This window comes from Haematobia irritans, chromosome 1, assembly GCF_050003625.1.
Source record: "Haematobia irritans isolate KBUSLIRL chromosome 1, ASM5000362v1, whole genome shotgun sequence".
Classification (NCBI taxonomy): Eukaryota; Metazoa; Arthropoda; class Insecta; order Diptera; family Muscidae; genus Haematobia; species Haematobia irritans.
The window spans coordinates 42,933,279-42,948,965 of NC_134397.1; the positions used below are offsets into that span (position 1 = coordinate 42,933,279).

Below are 15,687 nucleotides of genomic sequence, written 5' to 3' on the forward strand. Positions count from 1 at the left end.
GCTTTTTCGGTTTTTATACAAGAACGCATGTTGTTCCTTAGATACGTTAACACAATCAATATGGAAAAATAAGCCACAAATGCCGCATCCTACACTATATTGACTGTTCTTCACGGCCTTGCGACAAGCTGGACATGAAAATGTTTCCTTTTGCTGTGACATATTTGTAATCCTGTGTAAATTTCTGCCAACAAAGTGGAGATCTCATAGATGTTATTGAGAATCAGTTTTCCAACATACAAAGATGTAAACAAGCAGACAGTAGATCACACACACCAACAACACACAGGGAAGAGAATAAGTGTGACACCAACAGCTTAGCGCGAACAGAATGAGCGAGACAACCAAAATCCAAAATCACAAGCTCAAAGCAAAAGCAATTACTTGTCGCCCAACGGCTAAATTATGTTCCAGATGTCAGTTCTCTTTTGACTTTACTCCAGCACACTTCAATATGTCGGCGCAATGCAGTTCTTCTTCTTCCTCTATCAAACTGCAAGAATTGTTGTTGCCAAATGACTCTATTTATAGTTTGTAATGCGCAACAATATCCAACGAATTAATCAATAAATCTTCAGCGCACGCAGACAAAATAAACTCTACACAAGTAGTTCCTCATTAATTAAACTCCTTTTATCGCTGTTTATTAATGTTTTTTATGTTATAAACTGGGACGATAAAAAAAACTTTAGCAAGTCATTTCAGTGTTGCTTTAGTCAATGCATGGCTTTAAGCTGAGATCAAAAACAACAATAACGATTGAAGATAAGCCAACAATAACAAACAAAACGAATGAAGATAGAGGAAGCACGCTCAAAAACAAACCCAGCCATATACATTCAAATCGATGATTTGAGTTTGGCAAAGGAAAAGAGATATGCTTGCAAATTTGTTTAGGTTTAGCCGACTATCAAACCCTTTTTCGGGAGGTTCAAGTGTAGTTCACTTTGGGTTGAGTGAATTACCCGAATTTATTCTGATAATTGGTTGATAGTTTTGCTGCAAGTAGAGGATGCTGATGAGGAATGTGGTAATTCCGAAACAGCTGTACATCCAACCATCTTGCAGTCTATAGGGCTTTGCCCAAATAAATTTGACAAGCATACTTTTCCTCTATTGGTTAAGCTACACTTGTAGTTTAGTCAATGCATGGCTTTAAGCTGAGATCAAAAACAACAATAACGATTGAAGAGAAGCCAACAATAAAATTTTATTTCTATAGAAAATTTTGTCAAAATTTTATTTCTATAGAAAATTTTGTCAAAACTTTATATCTATAGAAAATTTTGTCAAAATTTTATTTCTATAGAAAATTTTGTCATCTATTTATTTCTATAGAAAATTTTGTCAACTATTTATTTCTATAGAAAATTTTGTCAAAATTTTATTTCTATAGAAAATTTTGTCAAAATTTTATTTCTATAGAAAATTTTTTCAAAATTTTATTTCTATAGAAAATTTTGTCAAAATTTTGTTTCTATAGAAAATTTTGTCAAAATTTTATTTCTACAGAATATTTTATCAAAATTTTATTTCTAAAGAAAATTTTGTGTAAATTTTATTTCTATATAGAAAATTTTGTCAAAATTTTATTTCTATAGAAAAGTTTGTCAAAATTTTATTTCTATAGAAAATTTTGTCAAAATTGTATTTCTATAGAAAATTTTGCAAAATTTTATTTCTATAGAAAATTCTGTCAAAATTGTATTTCTAGAGAAAATTTTGTCAAAATTTTATTTCAGTTTTTGTGCCAGACTTCCCCTGACCCTACTCTTTAAAGGAGTTCAAATGTTTTCGAATTTGTTTTCAGATCGAAGGATATGGTTGACTAAGTTAACAAAAATATGGTTCGGGTGGAGCAGCGAAGCGAGCCGTGTTACGCTAGTGGTTTTTTATAGAAATAAAATTTGGACATAATTTTTTTGGTAGTTTTTGGTTTAATTTTCTCCAAATTTTGGTAGCTTACGTGTATCCCATCTGCAACTAAGGGCCACATGGCACGTGTGACGTTTTTGCTCTGGACACACCCCATTCTAATCGCAGAGTTTCTAGATCTGGATACCAGGATAATGTACCAAAGCATAGAACAATACATTGATGAAATCACAGAAGGCTGTTACAACAGCCACAACAACAGGATTGGATTATTTATATATTGTCCTTGAGATCGAAAGCCGACCGAAAAGCAACTGAATTTTAGGCCACCTATCCAATGCAATTATTTTTTTATTTATTGTTTTTTTTTTTAATGTTTATAATTGAATTGAGTGAAAACACAAATGTTAGATTTAAATTTTAATATTTTAGATTTTTTATTTACGATGGTTTCTTTTCTGATACTATTCAGTTTTGTTTGTTTAAAAATATAAATAAGAATATTAAAAATAATTTGAATAAAAAATAATCTTTACAAGTTTCATTTGTATTACACAAATTTATTATAGAACTAATTTTATTTACTATTTTTATATATACGTATTTTTATTGTTTTCATTTTGAATATAAAAAACAACAATTAAATCATTCTTTTGAAACTTTAAATTATTATTTAATTTTATTTGATATAAATTGATTAATTAAATTGTAATTAAAACTAATACGAAAATATTGCATTATATTAAATATTTCTCCTTTAAACTAAATATTACTAAATGAATATTAAAAAAAATACGAATAAAAATATATAAATAAATATTAATAATCTTTACAAGTTTTATTTTTATTACACAATTTATTTTTTGTAAATCTCATTTTATTTACTACTTATATATGCGTATTGGTTTTTATATTTTTTTTTTATTTAGTAGAAATTAAATAATTTTTTTAAAACTTAAATTTATATTTTAATTTTAACTTATATTAATTGATGAATTAAATTGTAATTAAAACTTATAAAAACCTTTAGTATTATATAAAATATTTCTCTTTTAATTTAAATATTTTTAAAGAAAATATTAAATAAAATGTTCTCGAAGTAAAATAATTTCTTTTTATTTCAGCCACTATATTGCAGACTTTCTATAATATTTTATCACTTTCAGGTTTTCGCAACACACAAAAACAAAATAATTTCAAATAAAAATTTCTTATGTAATTTGATTAATAAATTATTGAGTTTTATTTATTAAAATTTTCTAATGAAATGGATCGATTAATGACGGGGGTGTCCAAAACTTATTTTTTTCTGTTTTCAATTTATCAGAAAATCCAAAATTTTTAAAAAGCCATCTTTCGGTTTCTATTTGGCCCAGAAGCGGTTAACCAACCGAAAAAATAAAAATAATTTAAAATGGGTTTTTATTATTAAGGTAAAAAAATTGCATAAAATAACGTAAAAATAAATTTTTTTGTTTAATTTTTATTAAACTTGAAGGGCCTTAAACCAAGAATATAAAATCCTCAAAATAAGTTTTTCCTATATTTGAAGCTTTTTTTTATCAATTTTTAATTCTCTAAATGACCCATAAATAAAAAAAGTTTAATAGTTTTATTCTTGATCATTTTTGCTCACATTTTTCTTTATATTAAAAAAAAATAATTGCAGATTATTGATTTGAGTATATGGCAAATTAATCCGTTTCAATTATTGTTAGATATTTTCTTTGAGATAGGTAATTGGGTAGATATTTTAACAACAGTTGGTAGGGGAAAACCATAATTTACTATCCATTTCTCATAACCGAAACTATAGATTTCTTTCAACTGAAATGCCAAAAACATTGAATCGAAATCATTCATTTCCGAAATGAGAAATTGGCTTTTAATCTTTTTTTATTTAATAAATATTGGGTATATATTTTATTTATTCAACCGGTATTTTTGTTTCGAAGAAAAATCACGTATAACATTTTGGTATTTATTGCTATTAATTTTTAATGTATTTTTGTTTTAAATAAAATGAACATGATATAGAAAATTGTATGTACAATAAAAAAATTAAAGGAAACGAACAAAACAAAATTTTTTTATTTCTATAGAAAATTTTGTCAAAATTGTAATTCTACAGAAAATTTTGTCAAAATTGTAATTCTACAGAAAATTTTGTCAAAATTTTATTTCTATAGGAAAATTTTCTCAAAATTTTATTTCTATGGAATATTTTCTCAAAATTGTATTTTTATAGAAAATTTTGTCAAATTTTATTTCTATAGAAAATTTTGTCAAAATATTATTTCTATAGAAAATTTTGTCAAAATTTTATTTCTATAGAAAATTTTGTTAAATGTTTTGTTTTTTCTATAGAAACATTTTCAAATTTTTTTTCTATAGAAAATTTTGTCAACTTTTTATTTCTGTAGAAAATGTTGTCACAAATTTATTTCTATAGAAAATTTTGTCAAATTTTTTTTTTCTATAGAAAATTTTGTCAAACTTTTTTTCTACAGAAAATGTTGTCAAAATTTTATTTCTTTAGGAAAAATTTGTCAAAATTTTATTTCTATAGGAAAATTTTATTTCCATAGAAAATTTTATCAAAATTTTATTCCTTTAGAAAATTTTGTCAAAATTTTATTTATATATAGAATTTTTTCAAAATTTTGTTTCTATAGAAAATGTTGTCAACATTTTTTTCTGTCAAAATTTTATTTCTATAGAAAATTTTTAAAACTTTTATTCCCATAGAAAATTTTGTCACAATTTTATTTCCATAGAAAATTTTGTCAAAATTTTATTTCCATAGAATTTTTTTTTTTCAATATTTTTAGTTCTATAGAAAATTTGTTTTCTCTAGAATTTTTATTTGTCAAAATTTTATTTCTATAGAAAAATTTGTTAAAATTTTATTTCTATAGAAAATGTTGTCAAAATTTTATTCCCATAGAAAATTTTGTCAACAGTTTACTTCTATATAAAATATTGTCAAAATTTTATTTCATTTGGATTTTTGACCTGAGTTTAACTATATTTTTGGTTTTACTCCAGCTCAACGTCCAGCTCAAGGTCATTAATGAAAAATATCTGGAGTTTTTTCATTAATGACCTTGAGTTGGACTAAAACCAAAAATAAAATTTTATTTCTATAGAAAATTTTGTTAAAATTTTATTTCCATAGAAAATATCAAAATTTTATTTCTATAGAAAATTTTGTCAAAATTTTACTGCTATAGAAAATTTTGGTTACAATTTTATTTTTATAGAAAATTTTGTTAAAAATTTACTTCTATAGAAAATTTTGTCAAAATTTTATTTCTATAGAAAATTTTGTCAAAATTTTATTTCTATAGAAAATTTTGTCAAAATTTTATTTCTATAGAAAATTTTGTCAAAATTTTATTTCTATAGAAAATTTTGTCAAACCTTTAATTCTATAGAAAATTTTTCCAAATTGTAATTCTACAGAAAATTTTGTCAAAATTTTATTTTTATAGAAACTTTGCTGAGCCCAAAGGCGGGTCACCTAACCCACTTTGGGTTGGCATTAGATCAATTTTCAAAATTTTATTTCTATAGAAAATTTCATAAACATTTTATTTCTATAGAAAATTTTGCCAGAATTTTATTTTTATAGAAAATTATGACAAAATTTTAGTTTTATAGAAAATTTTGTCAAAATTTTATTTCTATAAAAAAATTTGTCAACATTTTATTTCCATAGAAAATTTTTTCAACATTTTATTTCTATAAAAAATGTTGTCAACATTTTATTTCTATAGAAAAATTTTTCAACATTTTATTTCTATAGGAAAATTTTTGGTAAAATTTTATATCTATAAAAAGTTTTGTCAAAATTTTATTTCTATAGAAAATTTTGTCAAAACTTTATTTCTATAGAAAAATTTGTCAAAACTTTATTTCTATAGAAAATTTTATCAAAATTTTATTTATATAGAAAATGTCAACATTTTTTTCTGTCAAAATTTTATTCTATAGAAAATTTTGTCAAAATTTTATTTCTATAGAAAATTTTGTCAACAATTTATTTCTATAGGAAAATTTTGTCACAATTTTATTTCTATAAAAGTTTTGTCAACATTTTATTTCTATAGAACATTTTGTCAACATTTTATTTCTATAGGAAAATTTTGTCAAAATTTTATTTCGTTGTTTTAATTAGTTGACCTTTAAACTTTTAATTATATTTGCTTAGTTCGGCTTGAGGTCATGTGAATAAAAACAGATGTTGTTGTTTTTTGAGTTGTATTTTTATATTTAAAATTTTCCAATATTTCGAGACATCTCCGATGCTCGTCTTCAGGGAAATTACTTTAAACAAAAAGAAAAAACATTTAACACATTAACAAAAAAAATATACCATTACATGAAAAACACAGATAATTACATTTAAATTTAAAGAACAGTGAACTTCTTTACAAGGGAGTATATTTACAACTAAAAGCTAATCTGTCTTTCTATATTTTTGTACAATATTTCTATAAATATGTGCACAATGGTCCGTATCAGTCTTAAAATTCATTCGTCTTTCTGCAGGAGATGCTACATATTATAAATGTACCTGCAGAAAGACGAATGAATTTTAAGACTGATACGGACCATTGTGCACATATTTATAGAAATATTGTACAAAAATATAGAAAGACAGATTAGCTTTTAGTTGTAAATATACTCCCTTGTAAAGAAGTTCACTGTTCTTTAAATTTAAATGTAATTATCTGTGTTTTTCATGTAATGGTATATTTTTTTTGTTAATGTGTTAAATGTTTTTTCTTTTTGTTTAAAGTAATTTCCCTGAAGACGAGCATCGGAGATGTCTCGAAATATTGGAAAATTTTAAATATAAAAATACAACTCAAAAAACAACAACATCTGTTTTTATTCACATGACCTCAAGCCGAACTAAGCAAATATAATTAAAATTTTATTTCTATAAAAAGTTTTGTCAACATTTTATTTCTATAGAACATTTTGTCACAATCTTATTTCTATAGGAAAATGTTGTCAACATTTTATTTCTATAGAAAATTTTTTCAAAATTTTATTGCTATAGGAAAATTTTCTCAAAATTTTATTTCTATAGAAAATTTTTTCAAAATTTTATTTCTATAGAAAATTTTTTCAAAATTTTCTTTCTATAGAAAATTTTGTCAAAATTTTATGTTTATAGAAAATTTTGTCAAAACTTTATTTCTATAGAAAATTTTGTCAAAACTTTATTTCTATAGAAAATTTTGTCAAAATTTTATTTCTATAGAAAATTTTTTAAAACTTTTATTCCCATAGAAAATTGTGTCAACATTTTATTTCTAAAGGAAAATTGTGTCAAAATTTTATTTCTATAGAAAATTTGGTCAAAATTTTATATCTATAGAAAATTTTTATTTTTATAGAAAATTTTGTTAAAATTTTATTTCTATACAAACATTTTATTTCTATAGAAAATTTGCTGAGCCCAAAGGCCTGTCACTTAACCCACTTTCGGTTGGCTTTAGTTCAATTTGGACTCTGTCCGCTGAAAACAGTTCCTAAACCGAGCCAAAATTTTATTTCTATAGAAATTTTGTCACAATTTTCTTTCTATAAAAAATTTTGTTAAAATTTTATTTCTGTAGAAATTTTTGTCCAAATTTTATTTTTATAGGAAATTTTGTCAAAATTTTATTTCTGTAGAAATTTTTCTCCAAATTTTATTTCTATAGAAAATTTTGTCAACATTTCATTTCTATACAAAATTTTTATTAAAAATTTTGTTAAAATTTTATTTCTATAGAAAATTTTGTCAAAATTTTTTGTTTTTAGGAAATTTTGTCAAAATTTTAATTCTATAGAAAATTTTGTCAAAATTGTATTTCTTAAGAAAATTTTACCAAAATTTTTTTTCTATAGAAAATTTTGTCTAATTTTTATTTCTATAGAAAATTTTTTCAGAATTTTATTTCTATAGAAAATTTTATCAAAATTTTATGTCTATAGAAAATTTTGTCAAAATTGCTTTTCTATAGGAAAATTTTGTCAAAATTTAGTTTCTATAGAAAATTTTGTCAAAATTTAATTTCTATAGGAAAATTTTGTCAAAATTTTATTTCTATAGAAAATGTCAAAATTTTATTTCTATAGAAAATTTTGTCAAAAATATATTTCTATAGAAAATTTTGTCAAAATTTTATTTCTATAGAAAATTTTGTTAAAATGTTATTTCTATACAAAAATTTGTCAAAATTTTATTTCTATAGAAAATTTTCTGAGCCCAAAGGCCGGTCACCTAACCCACTTTGGGTTGGCATTAGTTCAATTTAGACTCTGTCCGCTGGAAACAGTCCCTAAACCGAGCCAAAGTTTTATTTGTATAGAATATTTTGTGAAAATTTTATTTCTATAGAACATTTTGTCAACATTTTATTTCTATAGAAAATTTTGTCACAATTTTCTTTCTATAAAAAAATTTGTTAAAAATTTAATTCTGAAGAAATTTTTGTCAAAATTGTATTTCTTTAAGAAAATTTTGTTTAAATTTGATTTCTATTGAAAATTTTGTCAAAATTTTATTTCTATAGAAAATGTTGTCAAATTCGGCCACCTTTAACAATTTGGGTTCGCGTTAGCCCACTTTGGACTCCAAAAGTCTCAATTCGACTAAAGACAATTCATGCCAATGAAATCCAAAAATAAAAACATCGAAACCATTTTCAATTTAAAATACATTACAAAGTTTATTACTAAACATAACTTGAAATCAGGAGATGTCAATTAAAGTTTCTTTTTTTTTGTTTTCAATTCACCAAAAAAAAACATGAAAATAATTGACATACATGCGTCATATTTACAAATGTGGATAATATATATAAATCTATTATCTAATAGTAGTATGTATTTATGTATATATATATTTATATGTATATATAAATAGTTTATCATGGTACATAGTTAGAAAATAATGTTAGAATTTAAATTTACATTAAATTCCACACTTTGACCTTATATAGGAATAGTTATTTTCTCCGTCTAGCAAGCTATTGTTCAACGTACACCGTCGTTAATGCAGGTTAGGTTAGTTTGTCTGAAAATCTTAATCTTCTTCGTCGTGCATTTGCATCATCATGATCATCATGACCATCATCTATTTGTTTATGGGATGAACTTAAAGATACATGTGTATGGTTAATGTTTTTTTCTTATTTTCTCTTATATTTCGGGAGGATTTTTGTTCATAATTTTTGTTTTCAGTTTCGATTTTTTTGGATATTTGGATAAGGCCTAAAATGTCTTAAATACAAAAAATATATATCGTACTAATAATAGTATTTTAAGCTACAAAACATACTATATTATTATAATAAATATAAATTTATATAGGTATGCGCTATTTATATAATATTAAACATATACATATATATGTTATCCTATACACATATATATCGTATTTGTATATACAGCGTAAAAAAACAGGGTTCCTTACATATACAATATATATGAATTAACACATACACACATATATATATATATAAATACGTATATACGTTTATATATTCTATATTAATTTATTTAACAACCAAAGACTGTTTTAAATGACGCAATAAACCAGCGCCAATGTCCTGAACATCGGGCCATTGACGTATCACACAAATTATAATGAATATCGAGAAGAATGTCGTCAGCACACGCACTCTGAAATGTTAATAAGAAAAAAAAGATTATAGAATCAATTTTTTTTTAATTTTAGAGATTTAAATAAACAATTCTTAAGCATTAAATAACATAATCGAGCAGAATTATTTTTCGGGGATAATTTAATTTGTATAAAAATATTGACAACGCAAATTAAAAATCTGTGATGTTTGAGAATTCATTCCGAAAAAAAATTGTAAAAAACTAATCAATCGGGAAGTATTGTCCATCTCTAGCCACCACTGCTTCCCATCATTCTGATATACGGATACCGCTACGAAAAAAAAACACTTGTCTCAATCCTCGAATCGAACCAATTATTGCCATTCTCATATTAACGAAAATGCTGATCAGTCAGGTCATGCGTCATCGATCGGAACAAGTGATAATCAACAAGTATATACGGCCGTAAGGTCGACCGGGCCAAATCTTAAATACCCACCACCATGAATCAAATATTATAGTTTTCATTGAAAATTTCAGGGTTGATGACAGATATTCTCCCAAGGAGATCACTTCAACCAGTACACGCAGGGAAGGGATATGATCACCTCAAACATGTTTCAAGAGCAAAATGTTATCTTTGTATGGTGATCATGTAACATGTTTGTCGCTAAAATGTTATTTTCTCGTCAAATATAACCTGCTTGCCGAAATCAGATACATGATTTCCGAGAAAATAACATGGTTGCGAAAACCATTTGACATGGTTACCACCCAAAAATAACATTTTGCTCTTAAAACATGTTTGAGGTGATCATAATCCTTCTCTGGGTGTACGCTTCCCGAAGATAAATTGAAAGATTTTATTGATAAGATCGATTTTTGTTTGAATTTTAGAGGAATGATAAACATCTCTTGTATGTGTGCAAGGAAATGATGAAATAACGCCTTGATTTCAAATCTAAAATCTTTAGATTTTTACCCCCATTATTTAAATGATTACGAGAAGAAAAATCTTACATTCAGTTTCAAGCAATTTTCATGATCAGTGCGCTTTTTACACCCTCAAAAAGTGAAATCGGTCTACTCGTATATGGAGGCTTTAGCAAATGGAAATAAATAAAATTTTCACAAAATTTTCTATAAAAATAAAATTTTGTGACACAATTTTCTATAGAAATAAAATTTGGACAAAATTTTCTATAGAAATAAAATTTTGACAAAATTTTCGATAGAAATAATATTTTGACAAAATTTTCTATAGAAATAAAATTTTGACAAGATTTTCTATACCCGTGTAAAAATTGGAGGATCCAATCCTATCTAATAATATCAAATTGGATCTAATTGGATCTGTTCAGATATTGGTTCATACATAATTAGATATGCACAGATATGCTATATATGGTTCTAGATCTGGTTAGATATAATTGCAGATCTCATCATATATAGTATAATATCTAATTATATCTGGCATATCTAATAATATATGCTTGGATAGGACCATATATAGCACTATATCTAATAAGATATGGTAGATATAACATCATATCTGACTATATATGGGGTTAAATACGGTCCAAAATATAATAAAAAAAATCATGAACAAGTTAAAAAGATTTTTGAAATACACGTCTAAACCTCAATGCCATTATGTCAAATGTCAACGCCGTCAGGGGCATCACTTCTAAACAAATTTAACGCCAGACTAGCTGAGAAAATTAAGAAATTTAATATAATTGTTTTAAATGTGTTCCTTTGATAAAGTGTATATCGTTTCCTTTATTGCGGAGATTATGTAGGTAAGTAGATTGTATTTGTTATTTCCTTAATAGTCATTTTCATATTGTTTTACTATTGTCTAGATTTGGAAGAAAAGGAAACCTCAGTGGTGTACTGGTTAACATGCCCGCCTTGCATTCAAAAGGTCACGGGTTCAATCCCAGTTCCGACCAACACCAAAAATTATTTCGGCGGTGGATTATCTCCTCGCAGTAATGTTGGTGACATTTCTGCTTCAAAGATTCTCTAAGTTGTTTCAGCGCAACGTGAAATGCCGATAGGACTCGATTATAGCAAGGAGGTCCCATGTTATTGAGCTAATTATTGAATCGAGCAGCAGTCAGTGATAAGTGAGATGTTGATCACTGTGATGTCATGATGGTCTGAATAGTATGTATGAGCCTAAAATAACAGCCTATCGCTATACCTAACCTAATCCCGAATACACTTTAAATGTGAGTATTAAAAGCAACATAAAATTATATGGCAATTTTTATTGCAACTTAAAGAAGAATGATCCAAAACAATACTAATACTTGCTTAGATAGTTCAATATGTTCCCATATTTGTTTATTCCTATATTTGTTTAATAATTGTTTTTTTACTTAATTTCATTGCAGATTGCCTTAACGCTGTAATACTTTAGTCGCGTGTCTAAGTCCAAAGCAGAAGAAACAAACGAAAAAACCCTTGGACAACACTCTAACTCAACTGTCAATACTCTTAAATAGCTTTGATGGATCAATTTAAATTAAACATATTTATTATGCACATACTTTTTGTCTGTATTATTAAATAAAACATTATGTGTTGAAAGATACAATTGTATCAAATAATATACAATTATATCAAATTAGATCTGATTAGATCTGTCTCATTTTTGAGATCTGATCAGATCCAATTTCATAGTATTTAGATCTGACCAGATATAACCATTTTTCGGATCTGCTCAGATCTGACCATATCTTGGCTCAGATCTAACCATATCAAATCAGATCACCCAATTTTTACACGGGTAGAAATAAAATTTTGTGACAAAATTTTCTATACAAATGAAATTTTGACAAACTTTTCTATAGAAATAAAATTTTGACAAAATTTTCTATAAAAATAAAATTTTGACAACATTTTCTATAGAAATAAAATTTTGTGACAAAATTTTCTATAGAAATAAAATTTTGACAAAATTTTCGATAGAAATAAAGTATTGACAAAATTTTCTATAGAAATAAAATTTTGACAAAATTTTCTATACAAATAAAATTTTGTGACACAATTTTCTATAGAAATAAAATTTGGACAAAATTTTCTATAGAAATAAAATTTTGACAATATTTTCGATAGAAATATTTTGACAAAATTTTCTATAGAAATAAAAAGTTGACAAAATTTTCTACAGAAATAGAATGTTGACAAAATTTTCGATAGAAATAAAGCATTGACAAAATTTTCTATAGAAATAAAATTTTGACAAAATTTTCTATAGAAATAAAATTTTGACAAAATTTTCTATAGAAATAAGATTTTGACAAACTTTTCGAATGTCGGCGAATGTTCAGAAGGAAGAGGTAAACTGTTCAAATACCAGGAGATACCAGATGTTAGCTGAAATAGCAACGACCTGGCTTCTCTAAGCAGTCGTCTCACGTCATCGTAGAAAGGTGGTGATCTTCCACCCACAAGTGTGTGCCGTCCTCAATGCCATCCTTATTCCCTCATCACTGTCATCGCCGATCAAGTAGTCAATTGAATTTAGGTCTTTTCTGAAATCCAACTGGATGGGCTTGGCTCGTTCAGATTGGTGCCCTCTTGATGGTGGTTTGCCCCTCTGCACTTTATTAGGTGCTGGTGGGTGAGGAGATCGCAATGTTGCCTCAACGAGATCATTTTGACTCATACAGCAGATGCTCTTCTGGTGTTTTAAAGTGACATACAGGGGCAAACCGCAACGGAGTATTTTGTATCGTTTGACGATTTCTCCAATAGGTATCGCTTTTACAGTGAGTCCAAACGGTGACCATATAATCGATAAGGGGACGACCAATAGACTCATAGGTCTTTTGAATTGTCTCCTTATCTTTCCCACATGTGATACCAACCAATGCTTTCAATATTTTGCTTCTACTCGCCAACGATTTGCGCATGTTTTCCAAAAAGGAACAAAGCATCAAAACGTCCCACAAAAAACTTGTAGTTCTTGCATGTGGGGATGCTCTGGCCAACAATGTGGATATCAAGCTCTAGGTTCAATTCATTGGTCCACGATGTGAAAATGGTTGCCGTCGACTAAGAAGCAAAAAAGTTTCAGATTCCTGCTCGCAAAGCAATCTCTATGTGCAGGGTGGTGTTAATGACTACATTTCTGCACATAAAGATTTCTCACCTCAAGGTCTTTGCTGTCTCTACCTGATGTAACTATTGAACAGTCATCCGTATAGGTTATCAGGTGGACATCTGATGATAGAAGAGGAGCCGCCTTGAGGTATAGAACATTTTGTCAAAATTTTATTTTTATAGAAAATTTTGTCAAAATTTTATTTCTATAAAAAATTTTGTGAAAATTTTATTTCTATAGAAAATTTTGTCAATATTTTATTTCTGTAGAAAATTTTGTCAACATTTTATTTCTATAGAAAATTTTGTCAAAATCTTATTTCTATAGAAAATTTTGTCAACTATAGAACATTTTGTCTAAATTTTATTTCTATAGAAAATTTTGTCAAAATTTTATTTCTATAGAAAATTTTGTCAAAATTTTACTTCTATAGAAAATTTTATTTCTACAGACAATTTTGTCAAAATTTTATTTCTATAGAAAATTTTGTGAAAATTTTATTTCTATAGAAAATTTTGTCAATATTTTATTTCTGTAGAAAATTTTGTCAACATTTTATTTCTATAGAAAATTTTGTCAAAATCTTATTTCTATAGAAAATTTTGTCAACTATAGAACATTGTGTCTAAATTTTATTTCTATAGAAAATTTTGTCAAAATTTTATTTCTATAGAAAGTTTTGTCAACATTTTATTTCTATAGAAAATTTTGTCAAAATTTTATTTCTATAGAAAATTTTGTCAATATTTTATTTCTGTAGAAAACTTTGTCAAAATTTTATTTCTATAGAAAATGTTGTCAAAAAAATTTTTTTTTCATAAAAAATTTTGTGAACATTTTTTTCTATAGCAAATTTTGTCAATATTTTATTTCTATAGAAAATTTTGTCAAAATTTTATTTCTATAGAAATTTTTGCCAAAATTTTATTTCTATAGACAATTTTGTCAAAATTTTATTCCTCCTGGGCGAAAATGCTTTTCCTCTAAATTCCACATAAGATTGTCTGCTAGCCATATAGTTTGTCAACCATCTCTTAAGATTATTAGGGAGGGAAGTTTCTAAAATATCTATTAAGAAGGTGCATCGAAGTCCAATGCCACGAGAATCAAACGTTTATGCGGTCTATTACTATTCAATCCCCCAATCCCAATTTTGGCTATTAATTAACATAACGCCGCGGTCGTTCTCCTGCCCGAGCGAAAACCATGCTGATATTCTGCCAACATTAGATGTTCTGTGAAGTTGATTAGTAAAATAGCTTCAAGCACCTTCGTGACGGGCGAATGAAGAGTAGTTGGTCTCTACGAGTCTCCAAGATGTGCCTGTTTTCCTTGGTTTCACAACTGGTACAACCTTCCCTATTTTTTATAATATATAAAAAGTTTACCTCGTTTTCAAAAATGGCATTATAATGCCCGCCGCTGTCGCCACCAGCAGTAGTACCACTTGCAGTATAGTCAGCACAACATTTATTAATTTCACAACTAAAGCGCGGGCATTTGAATTGTCAATACCTTCAACAGTTACATATTGTTGCTGGGATAGATGTTCCATTTTTGATATCTGAAAATTTTGATAAAATTCATTAGGTCATATGTTTTTTTTTGTATTGAAATGAAGATCATTTCTTATTTTAAAACTTACTCTAGTTTGACAATTTTCTAAAACTTCATTAACATCCTGTAGACGTTCATCACTTTGGTATTGGACTTTTTCTTCCATATCGGCAATGGTTTGTTTTAGGTTTTGAATTTCATTCTGAAAACAAGGAAGAAAAAAACAAAGAGATTGATTAAATTTTTTGTGTTAAAAAAAAAAACATTAAAGTTGAATTTCTTTCCAAGAAAGAATTTTTTAAAATTCTAAAATATGGACAATAACATTTACAAAAATTGTATGAATTCATTTATTATGAAATTTTAACTGTTTTTTTTTATTAAATTTAATCTCACCTGATGAAGTTCCGTTAAATCATTGATTTGTTCTTCTAAACCTTCGGCTCTATAACGTTCACCTTCCAGTGTTGCAGTTAAATTATTAAAATCCTTTTGAGCATTCTGAAAAT

General features: G+C 26.2%; 1 protein-coding gene across 5 annotated transcripts in view; it reads right to left on the minus strand.

Moving 5' to 3' along the window:
* Nucleotides 1-8,579: 8,579 nt before the first annotated feature.
* The window catches only part of Dmtn (transmembrane and coiled-coil domain 2 protein Dmtn), a 111,861-nt gene continuing 104,753 nt past the window's right edge, over nucleotides 8,580-15,687 (minus strand). For all 5 annotated transcript variants that reach the window (XM_075290100.1, XM_075290101.1, XM_075290102.1 and 2 more), the window contains 4 exons: nucleotides 15,575-15,679; nucleotides 15,267-15,380; nucleotides 15,010-15,185; nucleotides 8,580-9,561 (listed from right to left, as the gene is read on the minus strand). In XM_075290100.1, the coding sequence (XP_075146215.1) occupies nucleotides 9,435-9,561; nucleotides 15,010-15,185; nucleotides 15,267-15,380; nucleotides 15,575-15,679 (522 nt within the window). In that variant the 3' untranslated portion in view covers nucleotides 8,580-9,434. The remainder of the gene's footprint in view (nucleotides 9,562-15,009; nucleotides 15,186-15,266; nucleotides 15,381-15,574; nucleotides 15,680-15,687) is intronic.